This window comes from Nicotiana tabacum, chromosome 6 (genome assembly GCF_000715075.1).
Source record: "Nicotiana tabacum cultivar K326 chromosome 6, ASM71507v2, whole genome shotgun sequence".
In the NCBI taxonomy this organism is placed as follows: Eukaryota; Viridiplantae; Streptophyta; class Magnoliopsida; order Solanales; family Solanaceae; genus Nicotiana; species Nicotiana tabacum.
The window spans coordinates 19260557-19286730 of record NC_134085.1 but is presented as its reverse complement, the minus strand read 5'-3'; the positions used below and the strand labels follow the sequence as shown (position 1 = coordinate 19286730).

Sequence of the window (26174 nt, the reverse complement as noted above, 5' to 3'; positions counted from 1 at the left end):
AGCAAATAAACAAACACAGACAAATACAAATAATTATCCAAAATATCACAAAACATCACAAAATTGCACACCAAGAAAAATTACTTTATTTTTTTGAATTTTTTGGGAGTAATTCTCATATTGGGCAAAAATCACGTGCTTACAGCTGCCCCTCTTTGCCCGGAGACACGAAGGGTTTTCGTGCAAAGATAAAGCGAGCGATTTTTTGCCCATCCGAGTACTCCGTGTGAAGCATTTTTTTAAAAAGATTTGACCGAACCTTTGCTTCAAAGGTTTCCTACATATCCTGGGCTAAACAGGAATCAGGTCAATGTAGTTCGGGAAGTTTTGGTAGCTGGGACTACCGTTGGACTGCACTGTTACTGTTGTTGCATGCTATTACTACTGCTTACCGATCTCCTTGTTACAACGTTCTTAAAAGAAAACAAGAAGCTAAGCTATACTGCAATTTTTCTTGTTGCCTTGCTTTCTTGTCTGCTTGCATTTTTTCCGGTGCTTTTCTTCTTTTTGACACATGCACTTGAGTTTGTGCTGTGACCTCTTGTTGCAACCTTCTGTTTCCCGGTGACGGGGAATTTTATTGTTTCCTGCTGGAGATTCCTATTGTAACCCTCTGTTTTATTGTCCTCTGACTTGATTTTAAAATATATGCCTCTGTTATCTGGGCGGGCTCCCAACATCAATAACAACTTTAGAAATAAACGCCATTCCTCTCTTCAGGCGGGCTCCTGACTTCAACAACTTTTAAAAATAAAATGACTTTCCTCTCTTCAGGCGGGCTCCTGACTTCAACAACAACTTTGAAAATAATTCATCATTCCTCTCTTCAGGCGGGCTCCTGACTTCAACAAATACATCGCCATTCCTTTCTTTAGGTTGATGAGATTTCAACAACTTTTAAAAATGTCTTTCCTCTCTTCAGGCGGGCTCCTGACTTCAACAACTTTTAAAAATAAAATCCTATTCGAGGGCGGATGAACCCAATATATCCTATTCGAGGGCGGATGAACCCAACAATATCCTATTCGAAGGCGATGAACCCAAAAGATCCTATTCGAGGGCGGATGAACCTAAAATATCCTATTCGAGGGCGGATGAACCCAAAAGATCCTATTCGAGGGCGGATGAACCCAAAAATATCCTATTCGAGGGCGGATGAACCCAAAAGATCCTATTCGAGGGCGGATGAACCCAAAAGATCCTATTCGAGGGCGGATGAACCCAAAATATCTTGGAATTGTCTTACCTCCGACTGTTTTTCTTCGAATCGTGTCGTCTTGCTATCTCTTAAAACTTGAATTGATTTCCTCGTTCTTCCGAGAAAATTTTCGACCATGGCATAAAATCTTCTGCCCCAGTTTTGGTGCTTTTCCTTGTTCTCCAGGTGGACGCCTGACTTCTGATATTTCAACTCTTCTTCCTTGTTCTCCAGGTGGATTCCTGATTGCTATTTCAACTGTCCTTCCTTGTTCTTCAGGTGGACGCCTAATTTCTGATAATTCAACTGTTTACCCTTGTTCTCCAGGTGGGCGCCTGATTTCTTCTTCGATTTTTCATCCTCATTCTCCAGGTGGACGCCTGACTTCTTTTTCAATTTTTTCATTTTTTTTAATTATTATCCTAGGAGAAAATTCATCAGACTAGGATTTGATATCTTATCTTAGGAGAAAGATTCATCTGACTAAGATTTTATCTTGGGAGAAAAATTTCATCAGACCAAGATTTTGACTCTAGGAGATAAATCGTCAGACTAGGTCCATTTGTTGTGATCTTAGGAGAAAGATTCATCCGACTAAGATTTTATCTTGGGAGAACAATTTCATCAGACCAAGATTTTGACTCTAGGAGATAAATCGTCAGACTAGGTCCATTTGTTGTGATCTTAGGAGAAAGATTCATCCGACTAAGATTTTATCTTGGGAGAAAAATTTCATCAGACCAAGATTTTGACTCTAGGAGATAAATCGTCAGACTAGGTCCATTTTGTTGTGATCTTAGGAGAAAGATTCATCCGACTAAGATTTTATCTTGGGAGAACAATTTCATCAGACCAAGATTTTGACTCCAGGAGATAAATCGTTAGACTAGGTCCATTTTGTTGTGATCTTAGGAGAAAGATTCATCCGACTAAGATTTTATCTTGGGAGAACAATTTCATCAGACCAAGATTTTGACTCTAGGAGATAAATCGTCAGACTAGGTCCATTTTGTTGTGATCTTAGGAGAAAGATTCATCCGACTAAGATTTGATATCTTATCTTGGGAGAAAAATTTCATCGGACCAAGATTGTATCGGGAGGTAAATTTATCAGACTAGGACTTTTTATCCTAGGAGAAAAATGTAGTAAAGATCAATGATTTGAGAAACTTACCTTCGTAATTTCTTCTTTTCTTTTCTCCTTCCTTTGCGCTGCTTTGTTCTTGCTTGCCGGGGATAATACCACTGTGGGAGTCTCCTTTCTTCCCCTCCTTCAAATTTGTTGTTTTTTTTTCTTCTTTTTTTTTCAACACTGCTGGGGATAAAAGTGTTATCTTCTTGGGATAACGTTGTTGAGGATAACGCTGCTGGGGAATTTTATCCCTTCAAATCGATGCTTCATTCTTGTGGAAGCTGCTGGGGATGATAATGGCTTTTTGCTTTTCTGAGCACAAGCGTCATCCCTTTATTCTGTCTGTTGGGGATAACTTCCTCCATTGAAACTTATTATGTTGGGGCAACACTGGTTCAAAGACCACTTCCTTGGTGTTATCTTTATTCTTCCCCAGATGGGTACCTAATTTCCAGAAAATTTTCTAATTGAAAAGAAAATTTTCTGCCCCAGTTTGATAATCTTTTTTTTATGGCATGCCTTTCCGTCATCAATGCCATTTCCTTTACCTGTTTCAAATCAAAAATTTGTTAGCTTAAAGCGTGGTAGTTGGCTGTGATACTTCACTCGGATGGCTTTTCCCTTTCTCCTTCCTTGCTCTGCGTTCCACAACTTGCTGGGGGATGATATTATTTGCTGGGGATAATCCTTTTCTGCTGGGGATATCCCTCTTCTTTAGTGGCATGGCTCGGAGACTTTCATTTTCCCGACCTTTTAGTCTCGCATGAATTTCCCAAATCATGCTTATTGCTCTCCTTGTTTATCCACGGGCCTTGAGGTTTGAGGTTTTAATAACCTCTTATTTCGGCAAGGATATCCCTCTTGACACTCGTTGATCTTTTTGTCAATTCCCTTTTGCTGGGGATATCATTTTTGATACTAGCCTCACGCTTGTTCCTTGCTGACTATATCACTTGGATGTATTAGTCAGATCTTATCTTGGAAAGCTGATGGCTTATTTTGAAGTCATTTCCCACTGGTTCTGACCAAACAGACTCTACTGGGGAATTTTCTATGAAAGGAGAAAGATAAAAAGGAACAGAATAAAAGACAAAGGAAAATGATGACTCTTTAACAAAAGAAATTATAAATAAAAACCTATCAAACGCAGACACCGACTCTAATGGTCATGACATGCATATGTGGCCTATCCTCCGTCGTCAATCGTCTTTCAAGATCTTCCCTTGACTATCCTCCATCTGATTCCCAATCTTATTCGACTTGTAGTGCCCAAAAGGTTTTCACCATCAAGTCTCTCTCATTTTGGTTTTTCTCTCAGCTTTCATCGCCTTATGGTGTCCGTGAAGATTTTCACCGATAAAACTCTCTCATTTATATCACTTTCCAGCTGGGGATTTGGAGTGTTGCCGGTATGACTCTCTCTGCTGGAGATTAGAGTCCTTTCTGCTGTGGAACAGAATGTTATGTTCGTCGGTAAGATTCTCATTTGTCTGACTTGGCATCTTTTGCAGACTGGTCAGAAGGTCTTTCTTTGGACCGTAAAGTGGGTTTTTTGGATAGGCTTAGAAAGAAAGGGTATTAAAGGCTCAAAAACAAATCAAATTTGGGGTTCAAAATTACAACCTTCGAAATCATATTTGTTTACAACAAGCGCAACATTTGCCCCAGTTTCTTGCTTGGGGATTATTTATTATTATATATATTTTAAATTTTTTTTACACTATGCATATTACGCACATTATGCACACTATGCACCCTATGACCGAGCCGTGAAGCGCCTACGTATCCTCTTTGAGGAATCAGGTCAAACGTAGTTCCCAATTCCTCTTTTTTCATTTGACTTTCTTTTGTTTTTTTTTCATTTTTTTTTATCATTGTTCTCTTTTTTCGTTTTTTGTTGATTTTTTTTTCTTTTCTTTACCTTCCAGGCTCGTATTTCCTAGTCATTGCTATTGATTCCGAACGAGGGGTATGAAAGAAAAATAAATAAGGCTCAAAAGGGGTAACGAAGGATAAAGTGTTTAGGTAGCAGAACAAAATGCCTTCGTCATTCCAGTCTTCAAAACATGCCAAGTGCAAACAACATAATTGAACATAGATTTATAGTCTCTTCCGACGGTGCTGGTCTTGACAATTATGTTAAACACTTGCTTTTCATTTGTCATCTCTAAAGCACTGCTGAGCGACATTCTCACTCTCATGAACGACCCTCATGCCAATTCGGCGAATCTTGCATTTAGCGGTTTTCTTTGTGTTTTACTTGCCCCAGTTCCACATGACTCGGGCTTCAAATAATCTCAAACCGTTCTTATTTCCCTTAAATGCTTTGATCACCTCTCCAGGGTTTTATGATTAACTTTAAAGATTAGGCCCAAACTGTGTGCGCATTTCATGTCCCTAGAATTGGCATTGAACGAAAATGACAAAAGGACTAAATAAAAAGATGACTGGAAATAATAAAAGACCGGCTTTTGTATTAGACTTCCGGCGAAATGGTTAGAAAAACAAACAAAACAACCAGAATAAAATCTTAACACAACATCAACGAGACTTAAACAAACTGATACGACAAAAATGGAAAGATAAGAAGGTTTGACACAAGACAATATTCGGATTACAACCCTAAGAATAATCCGGACAACAGAAATGACAACAAAATAAGCCACCACAAGCTTCTCTCTTTCTAACCAAGGAACGGAGTGTCCTCCCATTTTATCAAAGTTGGCATCTTTAGCCACTGAGCTTTGCAGTATTGTCCAGACCATTTCCAACTTCGATATCACTATCATCAGTTAGCGGCTTTCCAGGATGACTCTAAAATCCCATGTCACCAGGCATCCTCCCCATAAAGTGTGCATCATGATGCGCAGGTAAAGGATTCTGCGCGATATTCTGGGTGTCATTACCTTGGATCACAATCAGATTTTCCTGTATCATCCTTTCTATTTCTTTTTTCAAATCCCGACAACTTTCAACATTGTGCCCCTGGGCATTGGAATGATATTCACACCTTTTAGAAGGGTCAAAGCTTCTTGCACGTGGGTCCAGATGATTTGGAGGAATAGATGCAATCATGTCGTGATGCTTTAACCTCTCAAATAAGCTTTCATAGGACTCTCCTATTGGTGTAAAATTATCTTTCAACCTTCGTTCCCCTTTATACTTCTGGCTTGGATGTGGGTTATAGGGCACCTGAAAGTTATGTGGAGGCTTATGGAGATTTTGTGATGCTCGTGCTCGCCTTCTGGGAAGTTTTGGTGGCCGGGCAACATACTGAGGTGGAACAATAGAATGTTGTGGGTTCTGAGGGGGATAATATTGCTCAGGGGATTCATAGATAACTTTAGGAGGCTGCTCATACCTTCGAGATGTTCTCCTAGGACCTCTTCTTGACCCTGATGTCATCATGATTTCTTCAATCTTCTCATTTGTGTCGCAAAAATTATCAGACTCAACCCGGACAGCATGAGTTGCAGCTTTAAAAACTGCTTGACTTATAATTTTTCCTGTCTTAAGACCATTCTCTATTATTTCTCCCATTTTGATTGCTTCTGAAAAGGATTTGCCAACTGCGGACATCATGTTCTGAAAGTAATCTGGCTCTTGCGCTTGAAGGAAGACAGTTATTAGCTCGTGGTCATCCATGGGTGGCTTAACTCGAGCTGCTTGCTCTCTCCATTTAATGGCATATTCCCTGAAACTTTCACTTGGTTTCTTCTTCAGGTTTGAAAGGGAAATGCGGTCTGGGGCAATGTCGATGTTGTATTGGAACTGTTTGACAAATGCTTGTGCCATGTCGTCCCAGACATACCAGCGAGACGTGTCTTGATCCATAAACCATTCGGAAGCTACTCCCGTAAGGCTTTCCACAAAATAAGCCATCAATAATTCTTCATTTTTTCCCGCACCTCTCAGTTGATTGCAATACCTTTTCAGGTGGGCAATGGGATCTCCATGTCCATCGTACTTTTCAAATTTGGGAGTCTTGAAACCAGGCGGCAAGTGGACATCGGGGAACATACATAGATCTTTGAAGGCAACACTCTTTTGGCCAGACAACCCTTGCATGTTTTTCAACCATTGTTCTAAGTTTTTCATCCTTTGGGTCATTTCTTCTTGTACCATCTTTCGGGCAGGCTCTTCAATCTTTGAAGGAAGATCTAACGAGTACGGGTGGTACTTAGGAGAGTGGTACTGCTCTTGTTGTGTCGCAAATTGTGACTCATGACGAGTCTGTCCTTGCCCACTGGCCCATGCTTGACACACTCCGGTCATTTGCTGTTTCAGTATTCTATTTTTTTCCGGCACAGTAGACTCTTGTTGAACCCTCTGAACAAACCGACCAACTCAACTTTCTTCACAATTCAAAATAAAACATGTTAGAATGGACTCAGTCGGTTCTTATTACTAGCAACATTTTTTTTTTTCATTTTTTTTTCATTCATTTTTTCATTATTTGTTGTGGTCGAATCTTATGGAGATTGCCTACGTATCATGACCCCGCATGAATCAGACCTTGCGTAGTTCGGACCAATAAAAGATAAGCAATACTAATCTTTTTTTTTTCAATTTTCATATTAAAATAAACTGAAAAATCAAACAACCCACATATTCTAATTAAAGATTTGTAACCTTAAAACAAAAAGGCCAGCTTCCTTTCCCCGTTTGACAAATGCAACCAAACGGCTATTTTTTGCCAATGTGGCCTCTTCCAAATCTTGCATGAATTTTGAGGCCAGGGAGGATTATTTTGACACTTAACAAACTTGTCCGTTCTTTTACAAAAATAACCTTTCGACAACTGAAAGATACTCTAAGGCTATTTCGGCAAGAACGGTTTAAGACACTGTCGAAGCTAGCCCGGCTTATTTTTGACTAAAAAAAAATTCACCTGACCGTTGACTCTTTGTTTTTTTTTCAAATTACAATAAAAACCAGGTGTTGCAACACGGACCTTCAGCGCCTCGGGGACGAAGATTTTTTAAGGCTGTGTGGGTCAACTGGACCAAATTTTAAAAAATAACCCAAAGGTGGCTGTTTATGCAAAGTCAGCCTTCCGGCGTCCCTTTCGGGAACATTCAGCTATGTCTTGATAAAACAGCGTCGCCCGACTTCTTTATGACAAAATTAAAATTTACATATTTTTTTTCCGGCTATTTTTAGCAACAGGGGACGTTAGACACCACCCGACTTATTTATGACAAAATTAAAATTTTGACACCTTTTTATTTATTTATTGGTTTTTGGCTATTTTAGCAAAAAGATGGGGTTGGACCCGATGAGGGTTGCCTACGTATCTCACATCCGGTGAGAATCAAACCCGCGTAGTTCGGGCCTCGTGAATAAGTAAATGAACTAATACTTTTTTTTTATTGGAACTGTGAAAGAACTGCTCAAAGGAAGTATAAATATTTTTTTTTTGATTGATTTCTTTTTGAAAGAAAAACTCGTAAAAATTCCTTTTCTTTTGATTTGAACTTTGAGAATTTCAAAAGTAAAAGGAAGTTTTTTTTCGAATTTCCATTTGTCTCTTTTTTTTTTATTCTAAAGAAAAAAAATATTTTTGGAATTTTACTTTTGATAAAAGAAATGCTTCTAAAAAATATTTTTTGAATTTTGAATTTTCTTTTCAATTTTGAAAGAAGAATCAAAATATTTTCGGATTTTTTTTTCTTAAAAGGAAACATTTTTATTATTTTTGTTTTATCAACAATGGAAAATAAAGATATTTATATTATTTTTTTGCAAGACATATTTTTTTTGGAATTTTATTTTGAATTTTCTTGGCAAGACAAATACTCTTTGCAACAAATAAAGATATATATATATCTTTTGGAAATAAAAAAAAACTTTTCGGATTTATATGTATATATATATATATATATATATATATATATATATATATATATATATATATCATATTTGCGACAAATGAAAGACTTTTTTTTTTATTTTTTTATTTTTTTATTTTTGCATTTTCATAAGCAAATAAATAATATAAAAAAAATTATTTTAAAAATAAGACTCTTTTTCATTTTCATTTTCATGGCAAGACAAACTATATATTTTTTTCTATTTTTATTTTTTGAAAAACAAAACAGAACAACGACTCTTTTTTTTTCTTTTCTTAGCTTTTAATAAAACAAACTAATAAAACATTTTTTTCATTTTCTCAAAATTTCGGCTGAGTTTTGACAGTATTTGGGCATTTGTTTTCTTTTCAAAAATAAACAATCAATTCCCTAACCGCTATTTCTTTTTTTTTCAATTTTAAAATATTATTCCAGATATTCAAAAGTCAGTCAACACACAAATCCGGATCAAATAAATGCGCAAGTAGCAGCAAGTAAGATGCATCAGGATGGTCATTTTTTTGGTACACCTGTCCTAGACAGACCCAACCCCTGTGTTGAGTCTCCAAAGTCAAATGCACGTGATGCAAACAATCGCTCCTACTAGGGATCCGGCATGAAGCTGAGTTATTCTAAGTGAAAAAACCTGAGGCATATTGATCTAGCCCTGGCTTACCCAAACGGACAGTTTGAGCCGAAGCGGGGGCAACGTACCGGGAGCACGAAAGTCTACCCGGCCTAGTTACTTGTCCCAACTTCGTCTTATTTGGTGTGACTTTAACAGAAAGGTGGGCCACGCGCACGTGTGCACCATAAATTTAGAAGACTCAGAAAGAAGGGGGTTTCGTAGCAGTTGTATATATTCATAATTCAAATAATATTAAAGCGGTAAAAGTGTCATTTAGCACATTGGGCATATATCATGTAGAAAAAAATCAGATAATAAATAAAGCCAATTATAACAATTATTTTAAGCTCGAATTCTTGAACCCTGAACCAGTGGTTCTGGGTTTTAATCCCCAGCAGAGTCGCCAGAGCTGTCGCACCTCCTTTTTCCGCGCCCGCGGGGCGCGTGGGGAGTTTTCTCCAATTAAAGGACAGTCGAAACGGGATTTGTTTGTTTGTTTTAGAGTCGCCACCTGGGAATTTTAAGGCGTCCCAAGTCACCGGTTTTAATCCCTGAATCGAGGAGAAATATGACTCTGTCTATTTAACAGTCTGCGCACCAGAAATTCGGATAAGGAATTCTGTTAACCCGGGAGAAGGTGTTAGGCATTCCCGAGTTCCGTGGTTCTAGCACGGTCGCTCAACTGTTATATTCGGCTTGATTATTTTGATTTGTAAAATACATTTTTTATTGCATGATTTTATTGTTACCGCTTCTATTTAAATTGTTTATAATTAAAGACCCTTCTTCGAATCGAATCACGCGTACGTGTATTCGTTTTATATATTAATATTTTTTAACGTGAAAATCGTGTCACGCGTACGTATACACAATGATAATATAATAATTATTATTTATTTTTTTTTCGAAAAATTTTTTATTATATAAAAAAAGACTTAAGTTCGAAATTGTGCTAAAATAAAATTATGAACGTTCGTCGCTCTTGTATAATTAAATATTGAACCGCACATCTCGAGTTATATGAAATTAATATTGATATTCTCCGAAGAGCCCCCTTTTTATTAAATGTTCTTTCGAAGTTGCGCGAACGCATAATCCGAATTGCTTTTAGAAATATAATCAGGTTACGCGAACGCATCCCTAATCACGCAAAAGATTCTTAATAGCAGTATAGATTTTCCATAAATGTTTATTGCATCTATCTATTTTTCAATGTAAGAATCGTGGAGAATTACCGATTGGGATGCCACCAAATTTCTTGACAAAGAATTCAAAATTTATTAGGCGTTGTTACAAGTCTTATTTTACGCGTATGAATTATATACCTCAAAACTATTCAAATTTTAAAGAATTAATGATATGAAAAAGAAACAAACAACATGTAACTAAAAATACTACCATTTTTATCGTGGATACAACATTAACATATCCAAAAATTGAATCGCATATAAAACTGGAAAAAGAATTAATTTGATAAACAAATTAATAGTTTCTGCAGAACTTTTATTGTTACATTTAATGCGAATTCTATTTCTACATATCCTTGACATAAAATGTTGCAATTCGTGCTTGTAAATCCCATATCCTTCTCATATACTTGTTTTTAGTCCAAAGTTATAATTGTTTGGTTAATTTGTTTACAAAGATTGAGTTTGAGATAAATAAACCAATTCTTATTCTCTGCCTATGCGACTATTTGCAAACTTAACTCTATATTATGAAAAAAAAATCATTGACATTATTTCATATATTAAAAGAAATGAGTTGATCGCGTTCCTAAAATAACTAAACCATTAGTTATTAAGAAAGAGAACTAATCTACTAATTGATTTAATACTATATTAACCAACTAAAACAAAACTGAAATTTAAACTAATAAAATCTAAATGAGTAGAAGACATCCTTATGATTCCAAACTTCATTTACTTGCCATGTTGAAGCTTTTCATGACATGAATTTTCAGATATATACCTGATATTGGAAGCAAAAGAAAATGATGATGAGAATCAGCAGCAATAATAACAGTACAATAGCAACAACTGCTCAGCAACAGTAACAACCCAGTAACAGACCGGTGGAGTAGTAATCCCAAAAAACAAAAGCTTTAAGCTTTAAATGTAACAACAACCATTAATACTAATTTCAAACAAAGAAAGAAAGCAATATATTTTTTAGCTTTTATTTTTATTTTGAAAGCTTAAATATTTTTCGGAATTTTTCTCTCTTCTATTCTCTGTCCGTTTTTTTTCTCTCTATCTGTATTCTTGTTCTTCCCATTTGTCTTCAAGACTTCCCATATATATAATCCCATCCCATAAATCTTTTAATCAATTAAATCAATACTTTTTCTCTACCCAACCCATTATCTTTCCACTCATCCCCATTACATTAAATAAACATATCACACCACCCCATTATATTTTGTCCCCCATGCTTTATTTAAAATAATGCAAGATTCCCCTTTAATTTAAATCTTGTCCCCCCTTTATATTAAATAATCATATCACAACCCACCCCATTTCATTTTGTCCCCCATGCTTCAAATAAACAATTTCAAAATGTACAATTCCTAAACTACCCCTTCCGACCTTACTGAAATTACCAAACTACCCCTGAACGTACTACAAATTTACCAAACTACCCATCAGCTATAACACATCAATTAATCAAACTTAACCAAAATATAGACAATATGATCAATTTCTAACAATGTTCAAACAACAATATGAACATGGATGAACATCATAACAACAATATCACATGAACACGATTTTAACAACATTTCAACAACAAATCACATGAACACTAATTGAACAACAAAGAACAACTAAAACTTGATTGAACAATATTTTAGCAACAAACAATCCTATTTTCGGATTCAACAACAACAACAAACAAAGTATGAAGATTTCTAAATTCAATCATATTGAACTTAAAATCAACTCTAACAACATTACAACAAACAATTCTTATATTAAACTTTAAACAAGATTATGAGAACAATTCAAGCAATAATCATAAATGGTAAACAAGAAATCAAACTATACAAAATTCGGATTCAAGATCATCCAAACAAAGTATGAACATGAATGAATCTATTTTAAGACAACAAACATGACGGATTAAACGATTAAAACAATATATTCCTTTAATACAACTAAATTCTTTAAACAAATAACAAGATCGACGAAGAAACAATTATGAACTTAAACTTGAACTTAACAATATTAACAATTTCTAACAATACATAAACACATGAAACAAATTGAAGAAATAGTTGATTAAATTTCAATTTGAATCTAACAAACATCAAACTAACAAATACTTACTTAAACAATAATACAAACATGAAATAAACATGAAAACAACTAATTAAACTTCTATTTGAAATCTGAAAATTAATTTAACGAAACATATGAACAAACTAAAATTATTTCAACTACGGACAAACAAAACAAACATTGAATCATTTATCAATTTTGAATCCGAAAAACAACGAACAACAAAAAAATATGGACGAAATTTGGAAACATAAACCAACTAACCGATTCGAAACAACGACGAATAAACGAAGAAGATGGAGAGGAAGGAGCAGCAGTCCGCATCTGGCCATGGCAGCATCAAAGCTTGCTCGTCCATGGCGGAAACGTGAGCAGCAGCAGTTGGGGTGTGTTTGGGAGGGTTTTCGCGAAGAATATGAAGTGACGATGCAGCCACAGTTGCGTGAACAGTAGAAGCCATGGCTAGACGCGAGAAGGAAGGCAGCAGCGACGGAATAGCAGCAACACAGTAACAAAAACGTGAACAGCAGTGCTGGTCATGGCGAAGAGGCAGCAGCGCACGTCGAGCAGCAGGTGAAGGAGCAGAAATGGCTGCGTCAATGGCGGACACGGGCAGCAGCTGCGACGAAGAAGCAGCAGCGTGGTCTGCTTGGTTGACGACAAAACAGTGGCGACGGAGTGGCTTCGAACCAATTGCTCGACGTGCAGCAGCAGCAGAAGAAGCAGACGATGCAATAGAAGCGACAATGGAGGAATCGAACATGGATGGTCGTTCATGTTGGTGAAGCCGCGGATTGTGTGCGTGCTACGTCGCCGTGGTTGTGTGTGAGTGTGTGTTGTCGACGTGGTTGTGTGTGTGGTGTGGGGATGAAGGGAATGAGAGAGGGGCAGCCATGGTTTTTGGAGCTTTGGGGAAGATGAAGAAGAAGAGAGGGGATGGGGGCGGGTGAGTTAGTGTTAGGGTTTTCTTCTTCTTTGTTTTTGTTTTTTTGTTTTGTTTTTTTTTTTGTTTTGTAAAAAATGAAAAAATGAAAATGAAGAGGGGGAGTTGGGTTGTTGGTACTGGACTGGGTCGACCCAGTTCGAAATGGACTGGGTCGTAGGGAAGATTGGGCCATTTTTTGGGCCTATGGCTTGAAATTGAAGAAGAGGCCTAATTCCGACTTTCTTTATATTTTCGCTCTCTTTTCTTCTTTTATTTTTTCTAAAACTAAATTATAAAAATACTTAAACTATTATTAAGAACTAAATTAAGTTATAAAAGCGCAAATTAACTCCCAATAACAATTAACGCACAATTAAGTATTAATTAAGCATAAAATTGTATATTTGGACATTAAATGCTAAAAATGCAAACGATGCCTATTTTTGTAATTTTTAATTTTTGTAAAACAAATTTAATTACTAACAATTGTAGAATTAAATCCTATATGCAAGATGCGACATATTTTTGTATTTTTTATTAATTTAGCAAATAAATTAACACAGACAAATACAAATAATTATCCAAAATATCACAAAACATCACAAAATTGCACACCAAGAAAAATTACTTTATTTTTTTGAATTTTTTGGGAGTAATTCTCATATTGGGCAAAAATCACATGCTTACACCATCCATGCCATAACAGTCGACACACCCTCGTCGTCCAAACAACCTGCTGCTTCTGCTCTTTCACGTCCAAACAGCTGCTGCCCGAGCTCTTCATCTTCTTCGTCCTTCGTCAAGCTCGAGTTTGAGCTCGACATCCATGGATGCCCAGCTCCACCAAGCAGTCCGCCATTTCCCTCGTCGACCACTCGCTTCCAGGCTCCAGCTCCTCCGTCGTCTCTAAGTTTTGCCCTCGTCGACCACTCGCTTCCATGGCAGCTGTTTCCATGTCTGCTTCTGCCTTCCATTTCATCTTCTCCGTCCAAACAACCGAATGCACCCCAGCTGCTTCTGTTTCGCATCGACTGTTGCTACTGTTTCAACGTTACTTCTTAAATTCGTGTTCGGCGTCGTTTGTTCGAGCTTTGGTCGAGGCTCGTCAAAACAGTCCCTACGTAGTCAAGCTCGTCGTTTGTTTAGTCGTTGCTCGTCGTTTCGATCCGGTTAGTAGATTTTGAGTTTTATTTTTGTCCGTATTTCGTTTTGATATTTCTCGAATCTAAAATCGGCAAATGTTTGACGTTTGAATTAATTTTTTAGTTTGTTCATGTGCTTTGTTAAATTAATTTTTCAGATTTCAAATGAAAGTTTAATTAGTTGTTTTCATGTTTGTATTATTGTTTAGATAAATATTTGTTAGTTTGTTAGATTCAAATTGAAATTTTATTAATTATTTCTTCAATTTGTTTCATGTGTTATGTATTTTCCAGAAATTATTAATGTTGTTTGAATTATTTAATCCGTCATGTTTGTTGTTTAAAAAATAGATTTAGTTCATGTTCATCTTTGCTTGAAGTTCATGTTTAATCCAGTGATTTAATATGAGTTTATGTTTGTTTTGATTTGTTTGATTTAGTTTGAATCATGTATTTTGTTGTTTGTATTGTTGTATCCTTGTTCATCCATTGATGGTCTAAATTAACCAGGATTGGTTCCCGATATGGTTACTTTATTTCCATTAATTTGGAGTTGTGTTGTTCATCGTGTTCATATGAGTTGTTGTTGAAGATTGTTGAGAAATTGGTCATCTTGGCTATATTTTGGTTAAGTTATGATTAATTGATTGTTTAGAGCTGATGGGGGTAGTTTGGTAAATTGCAGTACGTTCACGGGGTAAAATGGTATTTGCAATAAGGTCGGAGGGGTAGTTTGGTAATTGAACATTATTGCATTTGTTTATGTTAAGCATGGGGGACAAAATATAATGGGGTGGTATATTGTATTTGTTTATGTTAGGCATGGGGAACAAATTATAATGGGATTGGGTGGAGGTATTTATTTAATGTAGGCATGGGAGACAAATTATAATGGGATTGGGTGGATGTATTTATTTAATGTAGGCATGGGGGACAAAGTTTAAAATAAAGAAAACATTAAGTAGTGGGGACAAAGCATGCATTGGGGGAATATTTTGGGTTAGGGATTCAAGACTTGTCTTGCTATATATATAGGGTCATTTGACACATTTTAGGGGGCTTGAATGAGAGAGGGGAGAGGACTGAGAGATCATTATTGGGAAGATTTTCGAGAATTAGAGAGATTATTATTGAGAGACTTTTACACTTGAGAGAGCTTTTAGACTAAAAAAGAGAAAGACAACTTGAACTTCTACTTGAATAAATTCCGTTTGTCTTTTCTCGAGTGTTATTGAAAATCAGTAAACTACTGCATCTTGTATCTGTCTCTCTTCTGCTTTGACTGCGATTGCACTTTGGTATTGCTGATTTTTCAATCCGTTACTGGGTTATTCTACTGGTTGTTACTGGTTTGCGGTGTTGCTGAACCTGCTGTTGCTGTGGTATTATTGCTGCTGACTCCTACTTCTTTTCTTCTTGTACTTCCATTTCCAGGTACACATTTGTACACTCTCGGTTTGAAGCGAAATGAAATATTAATCAGGCTTTGTTCCTGTTGAATTTCTCCTGTTCGGATTTGTGTTTGAATACAATTTTCCTTTCTTTGTATAAAAATGTAGTTGATTGATTAATGAGTAATGATGTTGCATATGTATAACTTTTTCATCTAATGATGTTAGTTTAAATTAATCGAAGAATAACTAATCTATTTTGATATTATTGGGCGTCAATCTCATTTTCCAGTATTATTAAATAATAGAATATAGAACGGAAGCAATCTCTCTTTGTACAAACTCGATTGCAATTTTCCATTTTTGCATTAGCCGTAAATTAATAACTAATAAGTTTGACTTTTTCAGCATGTAATTAATTGAGGGATTTCCTTTTATTTTTATAGGCGAACTTAATAGAAAAATGTAGTCACTATAGGTTTATCCTTAAAATAAAATGAGACGAGCCTCGATCAACAAAAATGCACAAGCTGCGGGGCCCTCTAAATGTATATATTAAAATACTTAGAATTCGGGACAGACCGCTTAGCGAATTTTACGGCCTTCCCAAAATAACAAATACGCTAGTTGCTTTAGGCGCACCTTTAATAATTTTACCTTCTTAAACTCGGGTGCACATTTATGTGACCCAAATCCAAATCTCAACGGAGTCGAAATGTGTCTCTAATCACGGGTACATTGATTGTGACGTGGTTCGAGATGCGTGTCCATGACGTTGCAAATTCTTTTCAAAAAATAAGAATGAGATGAGCCTCGCCAAATAAAAATACAAAATTGCGGGGCCCTCAGTAAATATTTGCTTTAAAATTGTTTAGACTTTGGGATGGACCGTTTTAGTAAAATTCTACGGCCCTACCCAAAGTAGATGATACGCTAGTCGTTTTAGGGGCGCCTTTAATAATTTAATTTCCTTAAAGTTGGGTGCACATTGATGTGACCCAAATCCAAATCTCAACAGAGTCAAAGTGTGTCGACGACCACGGGTACATTGATTGTAACGCGGTTCGAGATACATTTTCACAACGTTGCAATTCTTGATAAAAATAACAGTAAATGATAAAAGCGGTTAAAAGTTAAATTTTGCACATAGGTTCAACATGTATTAAATCAGATAATCAAGCCAAATATGACAGTTGAGCGACCATGCTAGAACCACGGAACTCGGGAATGCCTAACACCTTCTCCCGGATTAACAGAATTTCTTATCCGGATTTCTGGTGCGTAGACTGTAATATGGAGTCATTCTTTTCCTCGATTCGGGATTAAAATTGGTGACTTGGGATACCCTAAATCTCCCAAGTGGCGACTCTGAAATAAATAAATAAATCCCGGTTCGATTGTCCTTTAATTGGAAAAAACTCCCTTGTACCCTCGCGGGGTATGGAAAAAGGAGGTGTGACAGTCATAGAGAAGTATTTACTCATGCTATCTGGAAATGAAACATCTTATTTACCGTTGGAAGGTTTTTGGAAAAAATCATAATTTTCTGGACTTATACATATTTTGGTGATTTCGGTGAAGGAACTGGGTTTTTACTGTTATACTTGAAAATCATGACTATTTTCCGTAATTGTGGACTAGCTGAGCGTTATATCTCTGAATTATTTCTTGTACCACTTTTATTATATTGTTATGAGTTATTGTTGGCTATTGGTATTGGACTTTGGCCTTTGTTCCAGCTCGTCACTACTTTCAACCTAAGATTAGATTTGTTACTTATTGAGTACATGAGGTCGGTTGTACTCATACTATACTTCTACACCTTGTGTGTCGGTGTTGGATACTGTGTATGGCGGGAGTTGGATTTGAAGACGTACCTATATTCTGGTCATAGCTGCCTTGTGATCTTGGTAGATTTAGAATTTAATCTGTTCAAGTATATTTCAAAAAGATGATGTATTTATTTCATACTAGCTTTGTAAACTCTAAATTTTAGAAACTCATAATTTGTACTACCAATCCTTGGGAAATATATAAAGGTTCAGCTATTTTATCATTTATTTGTTTCAATAAATCTTATTAAATTGGATAGTTGTTAATTGTCTTACCTGGCGGGTTGGGTTAGGTGCTATCACGACTAGTTGGACTTTGGATCATGACGAGCTTGAAAAACAGTAAGAGTCCAACACCAACAACCAAGAACAACTCGTAACAATATAATGAAAATGATACAAATAATACTCAAAGATACGATGCTCATCTCGTTCACGGTTACGGAAAATAGGTATGCTTCCCAGATATAACAGTGAAACCCAAATCTTTCGCTGAAATTACCAAATTGTGAGCATATCAGAAAAATTGTGGTTTTTCCCAAAAACTTTCAACAACAGATAAATTGTTTCATTATCGGATGGAATGAGGAAAGTAAATCTCTATACCTACATGATATTATGCGTGTGAATTCATTAATGTCACAATACCGTATAGTATGAGAAAATGCATCTTTATGTCTACATGCCAAGTATACATGTCAAATGTAATGCACCACAGTGATAAACTCATGTTCTCTTGCTCTCGGAGCAGTCAACCTCACTCAGCACGCTCAATCACTCAGTCCTCCCAGTCACTCAATCCTCCCAATCACTCGGCACTCGCAATAGGCACTCGCAATCGGCACTCGCACTCAGTAGGTACCAGTGCTCACTACTGGTATGTCAGACTCCGGAGGGGCAGATCTTGCCCAAGCGCTAATATAAGCCAATCATCACATGAATCAAGAAAACCTACTGCGACATGTAGCCCGATCCTATAAATATCACTCACAATCAAGCCCTCGGCCTCACTCACTCATCATCCTCTCCAGTCTCTCGGCATCACAAATCTCATGCCATCAGTACAACAATGATAACATGATGTGACAACAAGTGATAACAGACAGTGAGATATGATATGCAAATGAATGAATATGTTTGAGTACGTAACTGCAATTTAAGCAAACAACTCAACAACAGAGATGACTTCAGTGGGTCCTAACTGAATAAGCATATAGCCTAAACATAATTTCTAACATGATTCATAGCTCAATTCATGTAACACACAGAAATTTCATGAGTAAAAACAAGATTAGGTAACTACACAGTATCCCAGAATCAACCTAGTCATAATTAACACGGTGCATGCCCACATGCCTGTTTCAACACCAAACACATAACATGTATTCAGGGTTTCATACCCTCAGCACCAAGTTTAGAAGTGTTACTTCCTTGAACCAGCTGAATCCAATGCCGGGCAAGTCAAACAATACTCTAGATACACCATCTCACGCGTACCGACCTACAACAGCTCGAAACTAGCCAAAAGCAACTCAAGAACATCAAATAATGCCAAAGGAAACAAATCCAATCGATAAAGGTCGAATCTTTAATCAAAAACCCAAAGTCAACCAAAAGTTCAAACCCGAACTCGCACCTCGGAACCCTATAAAACTCATAAAATCTGACAGCTCATTCAATTACGAGTCCAACCATATTAGTTTCACTTAAAGCCGACTCCGAATTGATGCTCAAAACTCAAAAATTTACTGCATGAAATTTTAGGCAAAATCCTCCAAATTCACTTTGAAATCATCAACCAAATATAAAAAATGAGGATATATTCATGAAATATAATTAAAACCGGGTAGAGAACACTCACCCAAATCTATATAGTGAAAATCGCCTAAAAATTCATTCCAATCCGAGCTCCATTGCTCTAAATATGCTAAAATGAACAAAACCCTCGATTTATAGCTTCTACGCAGACCTTTCGGCGCATCTTTTGCGACCAAAATTGCACTTCTGCGAAGAACCACTATAATCTCACCCATTGCACCTGTGGAAAAATCATCTCTTCTGCGACATCGCATGTGCGATGCAAAATGCGCATTTGCGCATAAGTCCCGCTCATGCGCCCCAACCATCGCTTATGCGATAACGCAAATGCGGCCCAAAACCTCACATCTACGATGCTCCCAAACACATCTATTTTCCGCTCCTATGACCACTATTCCACGTCTGCAGACTCGCATATGCGTCCATACTTCCGCAAATGCGGAAACACCAGCACGTTTTGAGCAATGCAACATGAGACAAAAATGATTCAAACCACGTCCGTAACTCACCTGAGCCCCTCGGGACCCCGTCCAAATATACCAACAAGTCCCATAATATAACACGAAATTACTCGAGGCCTCAAATAATGCATAACAACATCAAAACCACGAATCGCACCTCAAATCGAATTTAATAAACTTTGAATCTTTTAACTTTCAAAACTCATGACAAACCACATCAAATCAGCTCGGAATAAACTCAAATTTGGCACACAAGTCCTAGATGACACAACAGAGCTATTCTAATTCCAGTAACCATAATCCGAACACGATATCATCCAAATCAACTCCCGGTCAAACTTATGATTATTCCAAACCTTCATATTTTCAATTTTTGCCAAATAGTGCTGAAACCTTCTAGAAATATCCAAATGCAAATTTTGGGCATACGCCCAAGTCCAAAATTACCATCCAAATCTAACAGAACCAGCAAAACTCTGATCCAAGGTCAAATATCAAAAAGTCAAACTTGGTCAACTCCTCCAATTTAAAACTTCCTAGTTGAGAATCATTCTTCCAAATCAATCTCAAATCACCTGAAAACCAAAACCGATGATTTACACATGTTATAAAACATCATACAAAGCTACTCAAGACATCAAATTGCTGAACGAAATGTAAATTCTCAAAGCGACTGGTTGGGTCATTACAATTTCCATGTGGATTAGTATGTGTAGATCAGATTGCATAGCGCAACAATTTTTATGTATGGATTGGGTTGAACCTGTGGGATGGATTCATAGGATTATGCTCTTATTGTTGTATCTGTTAAACTTGTTAGATAGTTCCCTTATGGTTTTCTTTTCATTATTGATCATGTTTGAGCGGTTGCTTATTTGGCACACTGAACGCATCGTATGAGGTTCTTAATGGTATTTGAAGTGTCCTACCGGTCGAGCAGCTTGTACTGAGTGAGACAAGGTTATTGGCCATGGGATTAGTGTACTCAGATCTATATAAGGTATGTTTGGACTAAGACAACCATTAGTTAGTTCGAAATTTGACAATAGTTCTCATCAGGCGAGAGAATTTCATGACTTTTGTATCAATTGGTGATTATGAGTTCATGCACATTTCTTTATTTATTGCGACATTGCGAAGGTTTGGAAAGAGATTTTATTTGTTATGAGTTATATTACCGGTATCGGTTAGGTAATACGCAACCATTATGGTCAAAAAATATTGTTATGAGCATATGAGCGGTGAGGTACATCGTGTGGTTACATTTTGGGAGTATACTTATGGTTTGATACAGCTTGTTGAGATTAGTACCGTGTATATAGATAATATCTGGACCTTATAAGGAGTTTCAGAAGTTGGAATTTGGTTCTAAGGCTTGTAAGCTGAGGTTAAAGAAAGAATTATCAGGTAAGATTATGTTAATGAGATTATATGGTTTGAGGTGACATGAGATCACCCACGAATATGTGTATGATGATTTATACAGTATAAAAGCAACTTTGGAACAGTTCTTGGTACGTTTGAGGATGAACGTATGTTTAAGTAGGGGAGAATGTAACGACTCGACCTATTATTTTGAGCTTGGCATTAAATTTGATTGTTCGAGACTTTGAGTAGATTCATATGATGCATTATGACCTATGTATATGGTTGGTTTCAATATTCAAGAGATTCAGGATTGATTTTGGAAAGATAATTCTCCATTTGAAAACTTAAAGTTGGAAGAGTTGACTAAGGTTTGACTTTTGAGTAAACGATCCCGAAATTGGGATTTGATAGTTTCAATAGATTCGTATAGTTATTTTGGACTTGGGCGTATGAACATATTTAAATTTGGATGTCCCTAGAAGGTTTTTGTCTTATTTGTCGAAAGTTGGCAATTTGATGAATTGAAGAGTTTATAGTTTTGATTGGGAGCTGACTTTGGTGGTATCGGACCAAGATTATTGTTTCGGGACTTGGAATAAGTTCAGTTGGTGCTTTGGAGCTTGTGTGTGAAGTTTTGTTGATCTGGAATGTCTAAGTGTGATTCAGACACGTTCGATGAAGTTTGAAGGTTTGAAAGTTAAAAGAATAATTTTGATCTTCGATTCTTGCTTTTGATGTCATTTGTACTATTTTGAGCATTTGCATGTGAATAATGTATTTAGACTTGTTGGAATGATTGGATGTGGTCCTGTGGGGATCGAGTGTTTTTAGAGTGGTTTTAGACCATTTCGGTTGAGTTTTGCACAACTAATGTGTTGGTCTATTGTAGTGCATCACGATCATGGAGCAAGGCTCGCGATCGCGAAGAAGGATTTTTGGCAGTTTGGAATTTGTACATCGCATTTGCGGGATGAGGCTCGCTTTCCCGGAGTATTGTGAGAGATGGCCACCGCGTTTGCATGTCTATCTTCACGTTTGTGAAGAGTTGGAGGAAATGAGGCAGCAGATGTTCCCATTCATGTCTTGTACCTCGCATTCATGTAGTTGAGAGGCCAGTTGGCCTTCGCATTTGGATGGTGTGTGGCCCGTTCGCGTAGAAGGTTTCAGGGGCAGTGATTGATTTGTGAATTATGACCGAGATGGTTGTGCTGCGATCGCGAAGAGGACTTCTGGGCAGAGTATATAAGTTTCCATTTTGGGATTTTATCCATTATTTCATATGTTGATTCCTAGACTTTGAGAAAAGGAGATTTTGAAGAGCAATGTTACTACTACCTTGGAGGTAAGCGATTTTCTCTTGGATTTGACTTTATATATTGATTACCCATTAATTTTTACGCCTAAAACTAGAATTTTGAAAGAAAAATTGGGGTTTTTGTTTACACTATAAGAGAGTGTATTTTGGAGATTTAAGAACTGATTTGGACTCAATTTTGGAAACTAATTATATCTTTGGACTCTGCAGGTTATGTAGTATCTAATTTTGGTATTTGGTTTATATTTCTAGCATATCGGGCCGGATTAACTTTTTACCTTTTGGGAATCCTTCAAATATCAAAGCTTTATGGATTGGGATTGCTTCATATAGCATTGTTGACTTCCTTGGATGATGTTTAGCTTATATTTTCATGATTGGAGGGAGAGAGCGAGGTTTTGACGCGACTTGAGGTTGAAGACTAGCCCGAATAAGGTAAATATCTTTCCTAGGTTTGGGTTGAGGGTATTTTCCCATTGATTGTGATACTTTTTATATGTTGAGGGTGACATATATGCGAGATGATGAGAGTATATGTGTGCATCATAGTTATTCATAATCCGGATAGATCTTCGGTTGTTATACACCTTATTTTGCTATCATGCTTCTTCAATATCTTATTTTCTCCCATTGTATTACTATGTGAGCTATTATCCATGCTAGAAGTTATGTTTAGGCTATCTACTTGTCTGTTGGAGATATAATAGGGCTATTTTTGCTATGTTAAGCTATTTGCCTTAGCCGTAGCATATTTTTCAGTCATAATATTATATATGCGTGTTATATCTCTATCTATGTATACTTTTTAAATGTTATCTTACATGGTAATAGTATCCTTGTATGTGATATGAGTTGTTGCATTTTGGTGTATTTTGTGCAACATATTAATTATGATACTATGAGATATTGGCATATTGAGATTTGAGCGGACTGATGACTAATCTTGGATTGTAGAGCCGCGTTGATATTGATTGTGAGGTGGCTTTTACGTCAAAGCCCCATATTGGTTTAAGTACCATTGATTGTTGAGTGTTGATATTGATTGAGAGGTAAAACTTGCATCAGATTCCATATTGGGTTGAGTGATATTGATCGTTGACTTTTGATCTGATCAGCGCTTGGGCTAGGATTCGTCCATCCGGAGTCAGGTGATAATCTATGTTGCTTTGGGTCCTATAAATGTAGCCACTTAATGTCTGCTTAGTGAGCGACTTATGTCAGGTACCCGTGCAATGCTGAGTGTGTGTGGTGATTCAGGGGTATTGTGCCAGGCAACGTGAGAGTGCTGAGAGTATGATTGAGGAGTACTTGTTACAGCCACTATGAATGTGCTGAAATTGTGGGAACTTGATGACTTAACTGTGCAATTGTTGGTTTAGCATGCATATTTGACATGCTGACATAAAGTTATATTTTTCTCATCTTAATTGGTCTTGATATTTGGAGCTTGAAATCACAGTTTAGCTTGATAAATCTCTATCTAAGTGATTTTTGTGAAAAAGTAAATGTCTTGATTGGTATTCGAGAAAAGCATATTTCTCCTCTTATTGTGTTAGAGTTGAGCCTGTTATTATTTGATCTGCTTTTCTCTATATGCCATTATTTTGTTGTTATTATTGTTGTTGGCTATTAAAAGTCAGCATCGGACTTTGCCAACCTCGCCATTGCTTTCTCTGAGATTATGCTGGCTACTTATTGAGTACATGAGGTCAGTTGTACTCATACTACACTTTGCACTTCGTGTGCAGATCCAGATATTGTTGATAGTGGTTGTGGTAGTGAGCTTTTATTCGGATTTGTTTGGTGATTTCTAAGTAGCATTGTAGTTCCGTTCGCATGCCTTAAAATCCCCTTCTTTGTCGTTGTTCTTACTGTTTAGTCTTTCGGACAATATTGTATTTTGTTTAGACTTGAATTTAGTATTCTATACAGCTCATGCACTTGGTGACACTAGATTTTGGGTGGTTTTAGTTATATCGTCATTATGACTTCATTTTTATGCTATTTCGCCATTTGAGATTATTTCTTGTTATTATCAAAGTTTATTCACTATCTTTATTGTTAGCTTGCCTAACAAATGGTGTTTGGCGTCATCACTGCTCCGATGGAATTTTAGCTCATGACATGTTCTGTATATATATATATATACTCCCTCCGTTCCAGTTTATGTGAACCTACTTCCTTTTTGGTCTGTTTCAAAAAGAATAAGTCCTTTCTAAATTTGGAAATAATTTAGTTTAAAGTTCTAATTTTACACTTAATGAGAAGCTTTTATAACCACACAAATACTCTGGATTCATCTCTCACTTGTTTAGGATCACAAATTTCAAAAATATTCTTTTTTTCTTAAATTTGTCCCATCAAATATGTTCACGTAAATTGGAACTGATGGATTATAACTCAACTACTTCGTACTGCACAAAAATATAGACCAAGTTAGATATAACATCCCATGATATATCTTCGTGCACGTTTATTCGTTACCATTAGTATGAAAAAGGCTGCTGTGTACTTAGCAGAAAGGACTCAACCTTCACGTGTCAATAAAAGTTTTGGTCCCAATATCTTTGAAAGAATATTAACAAACTCGTGATCAGTAGTACTCTGTGTTTCTTTTATGTATGTAAAGATGAAAGGAGCTAGGGGACGGGACCCTTACAACATAAAAAGTCTGAAAATCTTCAACTGCACATGCTACTCCACTAAAATCGGCTTTTCTAATGTGCATAAAAAGTGTACTATTACCTAGAGGAAGTAGAACACTATTTAGAGAATTCGGAACTAAAATGTGATTCTTTTTTAACTCAAATAATAGAAATGCGTGGAAAAAAATTTAATGACCAAAATATGTATAACGCCCTTTTAAAGGGCGTTATACCTTAACGACCGTTTGCCAAGTTAAAGTATAGTGCCCTTTAAAAGGTCGTTATACTTGAATTTCAAAAGGCATATGTATAGCGCCTTAATAAACGACGCTATACTATAACGCCACCTTCGTTCAAAACAGAAACAAAACGGTCCCACCTCCATTTTTAATCAAGAAAAACTTGTGTGGAGCCCACCCGTTCCACAAAAAGTAAAGATTCTCGGTCCCACATCCTAGCTAAGGCATTATCTCGTTGTGGGTTGCTCGTTTCGGTTCCAAATTACCAAATCTTCAACTTTCCAAAAATCTTAAATCGAGGTATTCCGACTTAGTTTTTGTTAAAACTCGTATAAAAATGCATATTAGTTGTTTTTAATGTGTTCTTTGTTGTTTTGCGATTTAACTATTTTGTTATTTTAATCCGGACTATGATATTAGTATGCTAACAAAATTAGTAAAAATAGAGAAATTATTATTAGTTGCAAAAAAAAATGTTAACTAGTTACTTTATACTGTGATATATGTATTTTTGTGAATATTTTGTGATTAAATTTATTTGTTGTTATTATCTGTTTTAGATTATTTATTTGCTTAAAGAATAGTAAAACAGATAAATTATTACTTAGTTCCCTCCAATGGTATCTTGTGGCCTAATGTAGTGCTTATATTTGTAATGTAGTGCCCTTTTAGCGTAGTGAAATATAATTCCCTTTAGCGTAGTATCCTTGTAGTTATTGAAATTAATCATTTAAGTATCACTTATACCCAAACATACATCAAAAAAGTTGATAGTTCAAACACAAACTATGTTCAATTCCAGTAAACGATCGTAAGAAAATAATACGAAAATACAACAACATTTCCCGGACTAAGTATGAGAAAACAACAATATTTCCAGGATACCTTGGTACTACTGGGTCTCAAATATCGAGCCCGGAATCCATATGTGAATATTTAATAATTAA

At 36.3% G+C, this 26174-nt stretch overlaps 1 protein-coding gene across 1 annotated transcript; it reads right to left on the bottom strand.

Annotated features, from left to right (window-relative positions):
- Positions 1–10505: 10505 nt before the first annotated feature.
- On the bottom strand, positions 10506–13050 carry LOC142181587 (uncharacterized). Its single transcript, XM_075254607.1, has 2 exons — positions 12356–13050; positions 10506–10781 (listed from the first exon to the last, which is right to left on the bottom strand). The coding sequence occupies exons 1-2, from the start codon at positions 12852–12854 to the stop codon at positions 10729–10731; spliced, it is 552 nt and encodes a 183-aa protein (XP_075110708.1). The 5' UTR covers positions 12855–13050; the 3' UTR covers positions 10506–10728.
- Positions 13051–26174: the final 13124 nt, after the last annotated feature.

Coding starts and splice junctions, on each gene's coding strand:
- LOC142181587 (XM_075254607.1), bottom strand. CDS start 12,854: ATGTTCGATTCCTCCATTGTCGCTTCTATTGCATCGTCTGCTTCTTCT. Junction 10,782..12,355: donor TTCGTCGTTGTTTCGAATCG/GTTAGTTGGTTT, acceptor TTCCAATATCAG/GTATATATCTGAAAATTCAT.